Source organism: Pungitius pungitius, chromosome 6 (assembly GCF_949316345.1).
Source record: "Pungitius pungitius chromosome 6, fPunPun2.1, whole genome shotgun sequence".
In the NCBI taxonomy this organism is placed as follows: Eukaryota; Metazoa; Chordata; class Actinopteri; order Perciformes; family Gasterosteidae; genus Pungitius; species Pungitius pungitius.
The window spans coordinates 17978879-17992677 of record NC_084905.1 but is presented as its reverse complement, the minus strand read 5'-3'; the positions used below and the strand labels follow the sequence as shown (position 1 = coordinate 17992677).

Below are 13799 nucleotides of genomic sequence, written 5' to 3'. Positions count from 1 at the left end.
ATGCCTTCGGGGTGGCATTGTGCACATCGTCAACCCGTGTGCTCCTGGACTCTCACGTGTTGTTTACCCAAAACACGAACATCACCGTCCCGGTGGATTGGATTCAGATGGATTCTCTGCGATGTGATGGCCAACTTTACAGCTCAACAAAGAGTGATTTAAAGAAAAAAAAAGGACACGTCTCCTTTATTCTCCTTCGGCGGGGAGTGGAGGGGGGGGGATCAGGTCGGCTCTGAAAGTGGCTTTGCAGCTTTCGTCTACATCCTCCCTGCAGCTTTTGGAGTTGACTTACACTGAGCAGGGCCACATTAGCTTGATATTTAACCCACAGAGCATGAAATAAAAGAGAAACTGTGCGGGCCACAAAGCGTTAAAAAAAATAATAGGATTTGTTCCTCGCAAAAATGCTTTAATTTATTATATTTGTTTTCCGGTTCGACGCCGGGATTCAAGTGGGGGCACAAATCTCAGGGATGTAAAGAAACCGCTTAAGCCCAGTGAGTGGAAGCACCCAGAACCAATCCAAATGACGCAAATATGATGAGGGAGGGCGGAGCAATCATCAATCATCGCGACACCTGCTCGCACCCCGGCGACTCGGAAATGAAGAACGCGGGAACCGAAGAGGGGGGGGACACAAAAGCCTGTTTATCTCATGCCGTAACGCATGGATCTGTTCATCAGGATGTATCCGTCTGTATGTGTCAGGGATCGACATCCTGAGAAGCATCACCTACCCAGCTGCTCCTGCTGCAACACTGTGACACACACCAGAGACGCCGAGGCAACGGAATGTGTTCCCGTCGTCTTCTTCTCGTGTCGCACGCGCCTCCCTTTAATTGGACGCGATCGAGCACGCGCTCGCCGTCGGAGGCTTTTTTTTTTTTTTGTCTTCCAGAGTTGTGAAAACAATTAGCGGGTCTCGGGTAACAACGTCGCTTTCCTCTTTTTGCCTCGTAGACAAAAAGGTAAAAAAACACATCAATCGCTGTTTGGGACCGTTTGCTAAGCATCATTAGATATGGAGTTTTAAGGGCGTGTGTGTGTGTGTGTGTGTGTGTCCATGTGGAGGTCACATGTGTGTTTGCCTTTTTCCACACCGGCGCAGTTTTCAGGACTTTACATTTGCACTTTTTTTTGTTACAATACACATGGGCCACCACTGCTTTGTGACCTGAACCCGGATCCCTGCAGCCACTACGGCTTTTATTTATGATACGTCCATGAACTTTTACAGCGCCTTCTGGTGCACACACACACACACACACCACGTAAAGGGCCACACACTTTCCATCTTCAGTGTGGTTTCAGTAAACCAGTGTGATTCCTACCTCATACTCAAACTCCTCCGCTCTGTCTCCGTCGGCTGCAACAGGGGACAGGTAGCCCGTCCCTTCATAGTAATCCTGCTCCGTTGTATGAAGGGAATGACAGCTGTCAGGGGGGAGGAGGGGAGGGGGGGGGGGGGAACAGAGGGAAAGACAAACGAGGAGTGGGGTAGAAAGAGGAGGTTAACGGGCGTCACTTTTCTAAATGACTTCAGTGGCTCTAAGTGGCAGGATTCCCTCGCCTTTTGTCTCCGCCGCAATCGGGAGAAGAAAGGCTTTGTCGAGAGCTTTCAGTGACACTGGAGTGCGTGTGTGTGTGTGTGTGCGATAAAAATACAGCCCCTTGTTAATAACGGGCACATCCACATCATCTGCAGCCGCCTCTTGACAGACCACCCTCCCCCCCCCTTCCCTCTCTCTCTCATTGTATAAGTGTAATTCTATTAAGCTTCCCCGAGTCACTGAACAAAAAACGGCTTTGTGAGGGCCCAACAGGAGATGATAAAAGGTGGAGAAAAACTTCAGGAACATGTTAAGTGATGTGTTCAGGAGCTGTCTGACTCTTTGATGCATAACACACATGACAAACATTTGGCAGGAGGCGCGAGGAACACGCTTCGTCATTTACAATCCAGCCTCAAAGAAAATGGGAGTGACGAACACCCGTCACGACCATATGAAACCTGCTGGATACTGGATGTTGCGCCTGATCTCGGATGAGGAGTTGAGAAAAATGTGAGTTTTTATGGGACGCGTTGATTACATCTGGGCTCGGGCGGAGGTTGCGAGTAACCTGTGAGCGCACGAGGCGCGTGTCGCTCCGCGTTTTATTAGCCCGTCGGCTTTAATCGCCTTGTAAAACCTCCAAACGAGTCAAAATGGATACGCCGAGCAGCTCCAATTATGGCAAGAAGGCCCCCGTGGGGGATTGTGTGGTGATATTGTGTGAGACACACGTAGGTGCGGCAATGATTTTGATCATGGGGTCATGTAGGCAGTAGTTCAAATCGAGCGTGTGACACTGACAATAATCCTGTTTTATGGTTTTGATAATGATCGTCTAGGCAAGGAATAATCAAAGCAAGTCTACAGCAACAAATGGCAACGTGATGCATGAGGAATTCAATATCGGTGTGATTGTGGAGACCGTCCTGACTCCCCTGTTCCTGTGCTATGAAAGCTCCTGCATTGCCATCGTCTCATTTCTACATTCCCAAGGGGAGAAACCCAGATACTCCTTCATGCTAAACTTTCCTTGTTCTCAGTTTACTCCTCCTTCGAGATGAACAGAACATAAACTATGAGGCCAGAGGAGGAAAATAATGAACCCTGTTCCTCTTTGTTGTTCTCAAAGAAAAACCTCTCGCTGCTGCTTAAAAACGCTCGAGATCATATTTTTATGGCTTCCTCCCACATAAACAATAAAAACACGTCTTTGTGGTATTGTATTTCCCAGCATCCTGATGAGATGTGATCAAAGTAACAGTAGGGAGTGGGTGTAGATTGTAGGAAAACGAAACATTTAAAGGGCGAGTGAACTGAACACGTGCACCTCTTTACCAACGGTTAACTGGGTCCAATTAGCCCCTAAAAGCCCCTTATTGTGTTTGTCATATTGCTGAGAAGACATTCAGAGGCTCATTCATCGATTAAATCTATATTGGTCGGACTATACGGATGGTTAGGCGATGCATCTATATTTTACAGACGCGTTGCATTTTCGAAATGCTAATCCTGCGAAAACTGATATTTCTGCTTCACAGCCCAACATCGTGTCTCACTAAGCCCCCGTCCTCTTAATTACATCAAGTCCCAGGCAAAGTCGAAACAAGGACAACACAACACACTCTGGAGGCACTGAGCATAATGAATTTGTAATTATATTAAATAAGAATGTGTTCAATTATATCAAATCACTGATCTTTCCCAAACTATAATTGTTGTTTTGAATCGTAATTAACAAGTCACATTAGTTTGACCACCCATATGTGAGCCTTTGTGCACACACGTATGCTTTCATCTGAACACGCTCAAGAATTCACATCGATATAGAAAACAATTCAATTCAATCACCAGTTTTCGTTTGGATGTCACAGAGTTCATGAATTGCATCAGGTGGATACTGACACCGCTGAACACCACTGAGATGCAGCTCCACACAACACAAAAATGTGATTCCTGAATACATTACTATTATACTATTACATTATTGTATTTGGATTCATATTGCAAAGTAGTGGAGGGTCATTTATTTGGGAATTCAACAGCCCAGTTTGTTTATTCTTCTATTTGGGAAGGTGGACCCGAGAACTTTTGGGATACCTTTTTTTTTTTTTTTTTTAAGTTGCACCAATCGAAGGGCCCGGTTGTAAAAAGACGCCAAACGAAGCCGAAAAGGATTGCACGCACCTGTCGGAGAGCAGGAAGGGACAGACGTCGGGCACAGGAGGGGTGGAGGGCCGGAGCTTTGCCAGCGCCATGATGTGTTCGAAGGTGATGTCCGTTTGAGTGCACACATCCACCACGTGGATTTCCTGAGGGGGGCCGTGGGGGCGGCCGCCGGGGGTCCGCCTGATGACCTGCACCACGACGGTGTCCTTGGCGGCGCGAAAGGTCTCCGCAGTCTCCTCATGGCTGGACTTGGACAACTCCTTCCCGTTCACCTTCAGAGGGCAGGATATTATAGGTAAATATTATATATTGGCGCGTTTTATTCATGTTGATGGTTGCTATAGAAACGTTGTGTGCACAGCCGAATGCACAGCCGGATAACCAGAGTGGAGCCGAGTGACGTTAAACTGAAAGCCAATGAGGGAAAACTAGATAAAGCTTTAAAAAGGACTTAAATTCACGCTTTTTAACCCGAGAAAAAGCTGCAAGTCGGGGGGGGGGGAGAAATAAATGAAGGAATTCAATAGAATGCCGCCTTTGGGCCTACACCCCCACATGTACGTGCGTTAGTCTTCATGGACTCTGGGTTCCAGCTCCTTTGTCTCGTTGCTACACAGGTGCCTCCTCTTATTAGCACATATTCATACAGAACTTGTCGCCAAGACAATCCACCTCCAACTTCTTTTACTGGGAAACTCTACAAAAGATCTGCATAGTCTCCGAATGAATATGCAACAAACTGTTCAACGAACACGTTCGAGCCAATTCGCCGCATTGCTTCTACGGCCGTGTCAATCCATATTGGACAAATCTCATAGATTTGTTTGCGGAATGAACACAAGATTGGAATGCGTTCACATCAAATCAGTTTGATGCAACAATATCTGAATGTTAGTTTCAAAGCCCAAATAGCTTGTGGTTCAGGCCATCTTCAACCTCATCTTTCCAAATTGAACTGAATTTTCTCACAGACTGAAACCCATTTGCACCACAGCCGGCACATATAAGGAAAATAATTGCTTCGTTTAACACCAGCGATGTCTCTGGAAGAGAAACCATGATGGTGGAACACCTTGGATGGCGCGCTTTGGTATAAACGCTGAGACCTGAGGTTATAACACGTAAACTGCATGATTACACTTGCATTTTGTATTTAGTTTTGAAATGGGGCAACTAGAGAGAGCGTTCATTTTCAACCCCAGATGTTCCTCCACCTACTCTTCACTTGTGCACATACTACGAGTCCATTCTTAAAAATGTCTCGTCATGTTTTAAGCAGCATTAAAGAATTGATTTGAATGTCTTCTTTCATGAAAACATATCGGTCTTGTTTCTTGGATTCCAACAATTTACCTTAATTCCTCAAAGGCAGAGTTACAACAACAAACACCTTGTTCTCCTCACCATTAAACAAATCCCGTAGGTCCTTGGTGCTCTGGCACGCTTCCCTGCATTCGGATGCGACCTTTGTTTGCAGCGATATCGCATTAATCAACCCCGGAGACAAAGTGGGCCGTCACCACTCCGATGCAACCGCACTGCCATTTAGAGGAAAAGTGCAGCTACGCAGCCTCACTCATCCCTCGCACTCCAAACCGGCTTTAATTCCAATCTTCTCCCCAGTCGGCAGGTATTAAAAGGCAGCAGCATGTACATTAGAGTTAAGTAATGTATTAAAAAAACATGGAGCACTATAAGAATACATTACAATGTAATAATTAGTTTATATAGCTCCTCAGACTCTCTCTCTCTCTTTGTTTTATTTTCCTTCTTTTGTCCAATCCTGGAACAGGGAGCCCGGTGGAAACAAAGGAGTTGGAGCAGACAAATGAGGCGGCCCATGGCAAATGACAGTCCTGAAAATAAATGATCACATTTTCCAGCTCTCCCTCTCTACTACTGCACCCTGTCTGAGTCCAGCCTTACCCACATGACCACAACGAAACCAAAGGAAACATGTCAGGAGAAAGAAGAGACGCGGTGCTGTGTTTTATTCTCTTAAATGGTTTGTTTTTTTTGAGAGCCAGATGGAACAAGTAATCCCCAATCAACGCGAGCATATAAACTAGCATCAGCCACGTGCGTGAGGGACTCCGCAGTCCTCTCGCGGTGTCTCCTCGGCTGACGTCGTTGCAGCCAAACGCGGCTGTGTGGAGGGGGGGGGGGGGGGGGGGATCTGCGGTGTAATCTGACAGATGGGATGGGGTTTCTTAGATGCCCTCGGTCTCAGTCTCGGAGTCCTCGAGATGTCGCTCTGCAAAGTGCATCCATCCGCCGGCTAGTGTGTCCAAAGAGACCCGAGGTGGCAGCAGAATTTCAGGGGGAGTCGTATTTGCAAATGGCTCATTGCGTATAAGTAGCCCCCAAATTGTGTTGAATTCAAATGCCACTCCTTCCGCACGTTCCCTCCCTGTGACACGCCGCACAAGCTGAAGCCTCCTAAAAGTTTCCTCTCACACATTCTGATGTTGGCCCACCAGCCTTCAGCCGTCCTCTTCAGAGTGTGCGTGCAAAGTATGCAAATACATCCTCATTCATGAACACTTGCTGGTAAACAAAATCTGTTTGCAACAAATTATTTAGCAGCTGTTGTGTTTATCAAGTCCAATGCAGCGCTGCAAGGGATACAAGGCCAAAAACTGTTCGGTACGCACATGAGTCCTCATGGAAAATCTCATCGGTTTGGAACCCAAAAAAAAAAAAAAACTGTCAATATTCACGAGGGAGCGTTTAATTGTGCAACTGGGCCAGGTGATGCTGGGGAAAAAAGGGGGAAGTTGGACAGAACAGGACACATAAGCTGGCTGTTTGCACGTGGATGTGCAGCAGCTACGGCCAGGAGATAAAATGTGTTTTCACTCCAAATCCGCCCCCCCCCCCGGAGACGACCGCCAGCCTTCCCTCAACAAATGCAGAAAACCAGCTTAGCGGAGTGTAGCGAAAAGCCCGAAGCCTCTTTCTCTCTTCTTTTCCTCCGTGGGCACAGTCCCGTATTTGCAAAGACATTCAAAAAGTCTGCGCTTGTGCGCTTCGGCCAAATGTCACACGTCACGTTAAAGCTTCTCTGAGCCGCTGAGCTCCACAAACAAGACTCACTTGGAAGCTTCGCCGGCACGAGTCACTGTTGGTACGACTACCAGCCTGTAGTTGCCTGCAGCAGGGCACAATCCCGAAGGCTCCCTCATGCGTGTCCCATCTTGTAGAGCGTCCTCCAGGAACGAGGACCAAAAAAAAAAAGAAAAAAGAAAAGACAAACGGCGAGCAGCTTAGCCGGACTCCTCGGGCGGCTCCTTTATCAGGGCCTTTTGTCTCATCGACTGATGTCTCCCATCAATATCTCATAAGGCCGAAGGGGCAGAATGTAGCGACGGCGGCAGTAAAGTGGGTCCAGTTTATCTGTTAAGACGTCATCTCCAGCCACAGCTGATGCATCTTCTGCTGAGGGACCACTTCGGTGGCGGGGGGGAGGCGAAAGACACTGCCGGCAGCTTGCAGGAGGGGGGGGGGGGGGGGATCACTGGCGGAAGTGATTGATGCCGCTTCTCCTGCGAGAAGAAGCGGCAGCAGCAGCAGCAGCCGCCGGCAGTAGACTCTGATAGTTCATTAGCTGTTTTACGCCTTCAAATGAACTGCATACGTTGCTTTATGGTTTGTCACGTTTGAATCCTAATGAAATGTTTTCGGGTTTTTTTTCCAATTCATGGAGTTCGGCGCCTTCACTCGTGCCCTCTGACTGGAAACGCTCAGAATTGAATGAAGGTCGTTCGCGAAGGGAAAACAAACCAGGCTTTCAGAGAGCACATCGGAGGCCATTTAACCAGCGAGTGTGCTGCGTAGTAACCTTGCGCGTTGCGCTCAACATCTGCACACGCGGCGAAGTCCTCCGCTGCACGGAGGCCGCGTGGCTCCCGCGTGCCGTCACCTGCCGGTCCGAGTGGCGGCCCGCGGGGCGTTAAGTGTGCGCAGGCAGATGGAGGAAGTGTAACATGTAGGTCATCCAGGCCCCAGGGGCGTTAACGCTTACAGACGTCGATCGCCCGGCTGCTCTCTCTCTCTCTCTCTCTCCTCGTCTTTTCGGGGGGAAAGCAACCTGTCAGCGTTGGAGAGCGTGGCCGGATAACAGGGGCTGCTACTCCTGAACTGAAGGCTGATGGGATGCTCGATTATGAGGTCAACCCACGCTGAGTGAGAGACGGAGGCAGGTGGGAGCTGCTGTGGGGGGGGCAATCGAATTTTTGGGATTCTGGAATGACCCAAATTTTTGCCCCTCAATGATAACAGAGAAGCGCTAATGTCTCTAGCAGAGCCAGGCCAGCTGTCTTTTTGCCAAGCTGAGCTTTCACATTGGTTTTTTTTTGAGGGGGGGGGGGAGTATTTGATGCCTCGATTCGCGAGACAACAGAAGACAGGTGACACAAGGGCGAGCGGGACAGGCAGAGAGCAGACAAAGGGGCAGGAGGGGGAGGACCAGGGGAACTCAATCAGTATCGATGTGTTGAAATTCCGTCTTTTAAACCGGTGAAGGAAATAAATTTGCCTCTTGAAGTGAGGCAAATTATTGAGTGAGAATGGGAGCGTCGTGTGGAGACGTGGAATTAAATACTCTCTGACCTCAGTGCAAATGCTGGAAGGCTTAGTTTTCAGGAGATCCTCTCTGTGAGAAAACGGCTGGGTTCCTCTTTAAGCCCAAATGCCTCATTTCAATAATAAGTGTCAGAATAAAATACAGGCTGAGGTCCACTACAATGCAGCCCTTATGTGGGCATAAATCACTCCTGTCTGAGCGACTCAAGCACTGGGGAAATCTGACAATCCCCTCACCATCTTTACATGACCCAATGTGCAGGCCTCCTTTAACCCCCCCCCCCCCCCCCCCCCCCCCAACCACATAAAACACACTCCACGTGCCCCCCCTGGGTTACTTTTCACATTAAAGGCATTACACTCTGCTGCTGAGGTTTTATGTCCACAGAACATTTGATAAATTCTGCCAATTTTCTTCTCTGAGCACCAATCTTGGAAGGAGTACTCCCTTTACTGCGCGGCCCGCTCTAAGTTCATCAGCTCCTTCTGGCCACTTCATGGTCCGCCTTTTTTTTTATTTTAATTTTTTTTATTGCAAGGACAACTGGACGAAGGGAGAGAGGATGATGAGCTCTTCCACCACTCAATGTCACCACTGCCACGTCCTCCGCTTCCTTCGTTGTGCTGTGTTGTGGGCAGTGACACATCACCTAATAACACAGTTTATCTCCATTTTAAAGGAACTTTGATAAAAACTGATCGTGGGTCACTGATATTGCATTCATTAAAAGCTGCTAGTTAAACCTGCATCAGCTTCCGCAGGGCATCAGATACTCAAACATGCAGGAAAACAAAGACTCACAAGCATCCAGTGGTACTCAGTGTTGTACGCATGAGACTGTTGGGTAAATATTTCACATTGGGCTTTGCCTTTTTTGTCATTATTTCCCCAATAGCCTCCTTCTCTGCTTTGGTTCACTTTCCCATGAAATTATGACACTCTAAACCTCATCCTTAACAGATTATAAAATGTGAATGTGAGATAATTGCGTCCTATTTCGACTGGATTAGGAAATTCTGCTATTACATGATTTGGGACTGGTGAGGGAAACTGGGTGCTAAATGAATCGGCTCGCCCAAGGTTAATGGTACATGCAAAGTATATTTGTTAAAGAGATTTAGAGATGTGCAGTTAATCTCTGTGCTTAACTTCTTAGATCTTGCTATCTGGGATTGAGTTTTAATGTAAAATGGGGTGAGAAAATCGAATTAGAGTAAAAGCGGCACTTGGAGGTGGATGAATAACTAATGGATGAACAGCCTCCTCCTCCTCGGCGATAACTGGTAATTGGTTGGGGGGGGGTGGTGGTAAGGGATGGTGGGGGGTTGCAGTGTACTGTGCAGATCAGCAAAATGGCCTTGCTGGTGTGAAAGGATGTTGTCAGGAGTAATGATGCAGTCCATATGCCGACTGAAGAAAATCAAGTGGGTGCTTTCATGGAAATCCTCTAAGTAGAAAGGACGTACGGTAAATAAAGGGGTTTATTGGGGGAGGGTTTTTTTTTTCTACACTCAACACACAAAACGAGCATCCACTGCTCTTTCCTCATTTTCTCTCACTTCTACGTCAACGCTCGGATTTTTAGTCATTCCCATCATTTTCATCAGCAACAAAAATCACCGTGACTGCAGCACGAGTTTGATGAGAAGATCAACACTACGTTCACGGTTGTTTTTTTTGCTACAGAGAAGCTGGTAGGATGATTTTTCTTCTCCGCTTGGGTCAAGAGGTGCTGCTGACTGCAGGTTCACATCAATCTCATCGTCTCACTCCCAGCAAGTAGCTGCACGTCCCAGAATGTCGACTGTCACTACTGATTTTCCTCATATTATTCAGTGGTGGCACGTGACATGCCGGTTACAACCCCTTATTGCAAAGGGAAATGTTGCATATAATAAAACTTTGCAATTGACAGTTCAGGTCTATTTGATGTTCTCCTTGGTTGTTTGCCTGTTGTTTAGCAATTAACTTGACTTGCAATGTTGATAATAAAGAGACAGATAGTAAAAGCTGGAAAAATAAAACCCAAGTTGTAATGAACCAGATTCATCCTTTAAATAAACCCTGCTGTATCCCATTCGGTTTTAGAGTGCAGACGCGATGACACAGGTAGCAGATGGCACCAGCGAAGCCTACAAGCGCAGGGCTGGTCTTATTCACCGTGGTCTGGGGAGAATTTCCAAAGCAGTAAATTGTTCCATTCGCGTTTTTTTTTTAATACGCTCATTCTGGCAGCCGAGGCAATTAACACCGGATAAGCACTATTTACATAAGGCCAGACGCACTCGTGATCACAACAAAGGCGTCTCGTTCGGACCGCCCCGTCTCGCCCCCCTCGGCCGCTCGCTCTTTGTGTCTGAGAGGCCGAAAATGAGAGTAGAGGTCAGACGGCGGCTCGAGGAGCTTCGACAATGCAAATGTTACACATAAAGAGTTTGAAGGGGTCACTGAGGACCCCCTCAGCTGTCCACTGATCTGCCTGTTAGCCATTCACTGTGAGAAGATGGAGCCTAAACTACAATCTCCCATTCTAGTCTTTCTGCTGAAGGACACAAGAGGTCATTCCAGCAACTCATTCATTTTTTGCACATGTTTGATTGTGAGTGCATTGAGCCTGAAGCTGCAGTTTTTCAACACTCCCCCCCTTCGAACACTTGGACTCGTTGACTCGAGAGTACTCGATCACCACAGGGACCAGGCTAACACACTGCGAATGGCGCCAACTTCTCCATTGCGAGTCGTCTTAGAGGTCCCGCCGAGCAATCGTCTCGCATAACGACCAACAATCGACACTCCGGCCGCGATAATATTGAACGTAGTTCTCAGAAAGGGATGCTGTGATGTGCAGGGCGACTTGTAGCCATCCAAAAGTGAATCAGACGGCAGTAAATAAGATCAAAGCCTCCAACGGATAGCAGTGCTGTCCAATTAGGACGGCATTTACAACGAGACAGTGATGAAGTTGCTGATGATAATCTCATCCTTGTAAAGAAGCAGCGGCACAAAGCATGATTAAAAGGCAGGACATTATCTTCGGAGAGTGATCGTGAGTGTAATCAATCCGCCTGAAGGCTCCCCCGCCGCGCTGTTCGCGGCGCAGCGAAAGGTCAGGTTAGGGGAGGTCGATGTGTTGGGTTTTTCCCCTCGACCCACTCGAGTCTCTCTCCTTGTCAGGTCCCCCGAGTCAATAACAGAACAAAAAAAAGTGAGGGAAGTGGGAGGAAATTGGAGGCAATTCAGTGCTTCCTGCTGTGTCCTCATTACACAGCGGCAACGGTGGAGGCAGAAATAATGCTCCTGTAAACTTTATCCCAAATCCTGTACCTGTGAGACACATGGAATCCGTCACTCACGTTGGGCTAAACAAGAGCAGAGATCGGGCCACAACCAATTAACCATAAATGACATTCAAGTCAGTCTCCTGGTGGCAAATACAAGTACAGTAAATCGAGACAAAGGCACTTCACTTAAATGACTCAACTACTAAACAAAGACCACATCTGAACCTAATTAGGACATTTTAATCAATGACTTTATTAGCTTTGAATTCCGTTGAACACTTGATTCCATTTGTCGACACTCCTTGAACCTGCCGCTTAAATCGTGGCGTCTGTCAAATCTCAACCCTTTATGAAACCAGAATGAAGAAATAGACCTCTGACTCAGACCTCCGTAGGCGACAAGGAACTTTCATGAAGGGAAAACATCACAGTGAAACACTAGACGACTCCTTTATCTCATTTCGATCCTATATCCAGAAGAGGAGGCACGTCAGTCTAACAAATGCTCAGTTGAGTTCTAGTATATTGCTAATATTGGCTCCGGGATATGGCGTAAATAAGTTTAGCCCGAGGTCAGGTCTCTGTCCCGTTCCACACATTCCCATTATTTTAAAACACCTTAAGAAAGTTAACAGTGACAAGTGAAGGCAGAAATGATCAAATTAATCTTTGTCACAGAGTATAATGGTCCCTTAAATTGCATCAGAGCGCTGCAGGCGCCGCAGAAACGTCCTCCCATTGCTGTCCAACAGCAGAGATCTCGTAACCTCTAAAAGAAGAAGGCAGCAAAACAACGTCTGTTTCCCGAAATGTAATGAACATCCAACCCGTCAGGACGTATTCACATGACCCGAGGCTGTGCACGGTAAATGAGCTGTAACATTACCGGGCTCTTGATGGAGGATACATTAATGCAACAGTGGTCCACCTGGCAATTTTAATGCATGCAAAAAAACAGACAACAAAAAAAACCAAACAAGCAAACTTGATCATCAACACCTGGTGCTGGCGCCGTTCGGAGGGCGCATCCGTGGAACGAGCGGAATGATTCACAGGCAACACGCAGCAAAGTTAAGCTGATTAATGACTCTGCCGTCGGCAGAAGTTACGCCAACGAAAAAAAAAAAAAAAAAAAAAAGGAACGTGTGGATGAACATATTGAGCTTGTGGAGGCACTCCAGAGCTGCACTTATTAGCCGGCACTGACGTCGCAAGGAGAGCACAGAACGGCTGATTGTACCACCGGATGGGAGGTCGGGGGTGGTGGGTAACGTGGTAATGGTATGCATGTGTGGTGGTGGTGGTGGTGGGGGTGTGAACACTGTCATGGGAACCATAAGTAGGCCACGTATGTGACGACTGGGCCGCTCGCGTTCTGCGTGCCCTCTTTTATTAAAAAAGAAAGGGGAAAAAAAAGCAAAAAGGCTTGGGCTCCTGCGCTTAATGGGTGTAATAAAGGATTGCTCATGACGGCGACCGCTCGTTCATTCTCGTTCCTGAGAGCGAGGAGGGAGCGCCGCGGCAATCAGCCCGCTGCTCACTGCTTAATTCCGGGGGCAGATTTATAGTCTGGCTGTGTAATGGACGCTTTGCGCGTGTGATTGTTTCTACGCGTCCTACCTGCGCACAGAGTCTGTATCGTCTTACAGGGTTTCATCCCAACCACTGCGAGGGCGAGATTACATTTTAATCAGCTATTAAGTGCAATCACAGCCGTGATTTGGATCCCAATGATGCTTGCAGTCGGAGTGCACGCTGGGGGCCGTGCACGCCGGGGCCGTGCGGGCTGTGGCGGCGGCGGCGGGGGGGGGGGTGAGGAGGGGGGGGGGGGGGGGGGGGGGGAGTCATTTGTCCTGGCTTAGAGACAGGAACAGGTCACTTGTGGCTGTGGTGGAGAGGAGAGACACTCCTGCCACATAGAAATAACAGCTGCTCTGCCTCTCCACAACAGGGCGTTTTAGTGTGAGGGGTAATGAGGCCGGGAGAAAGATGTGCACGATGGAGGGGGGGGGGGGGGTGGAGGGGTAGCAGCCTAATAAACAAATCACTCTTCTTCCAATGCAGGAACTTAACTTGGGTAGTGAAACATGTAGCCATCTTTAATGGGTGTTCATTTCTATTGTTCTACTGTGCACATTTTGGCATTCCTAGAACTAAATGATTGCAACTACTTGAAAGTAAATACGCTCTTCTAATAACTTGTTGACCAAAATA

The 13799-nt window shown here is 47.7% G+C and overlaps 1 protein-coding gene across 1 annotated transcript in view; it reads right to left on the bottom strand.

Moving 5' to 3' along the window:
• Positions 1–13799, bottom strand: part of LOC119196348 (PDZ domain-containing RING finger protein 4-like) — a 37597-nt gene that overhangs the window by 11922 nt on the left and 11876 nt on the right. Inside the window, exons 2-3 of the mRNA XM_037451944.2 lie at positions 3738–3991; positions 1332–1434 (exon numbers count right to left, since the gene is read on the bottom strand). Of these exons, the coding sequence (XP_037307841.2) occupies positions 1332–1434; positions 3738–3991 (357 nt within the window). The remainder of the gene's footprint in view (positions 1–1331; positions 1435–3737; positions 3992–13799) is intronic.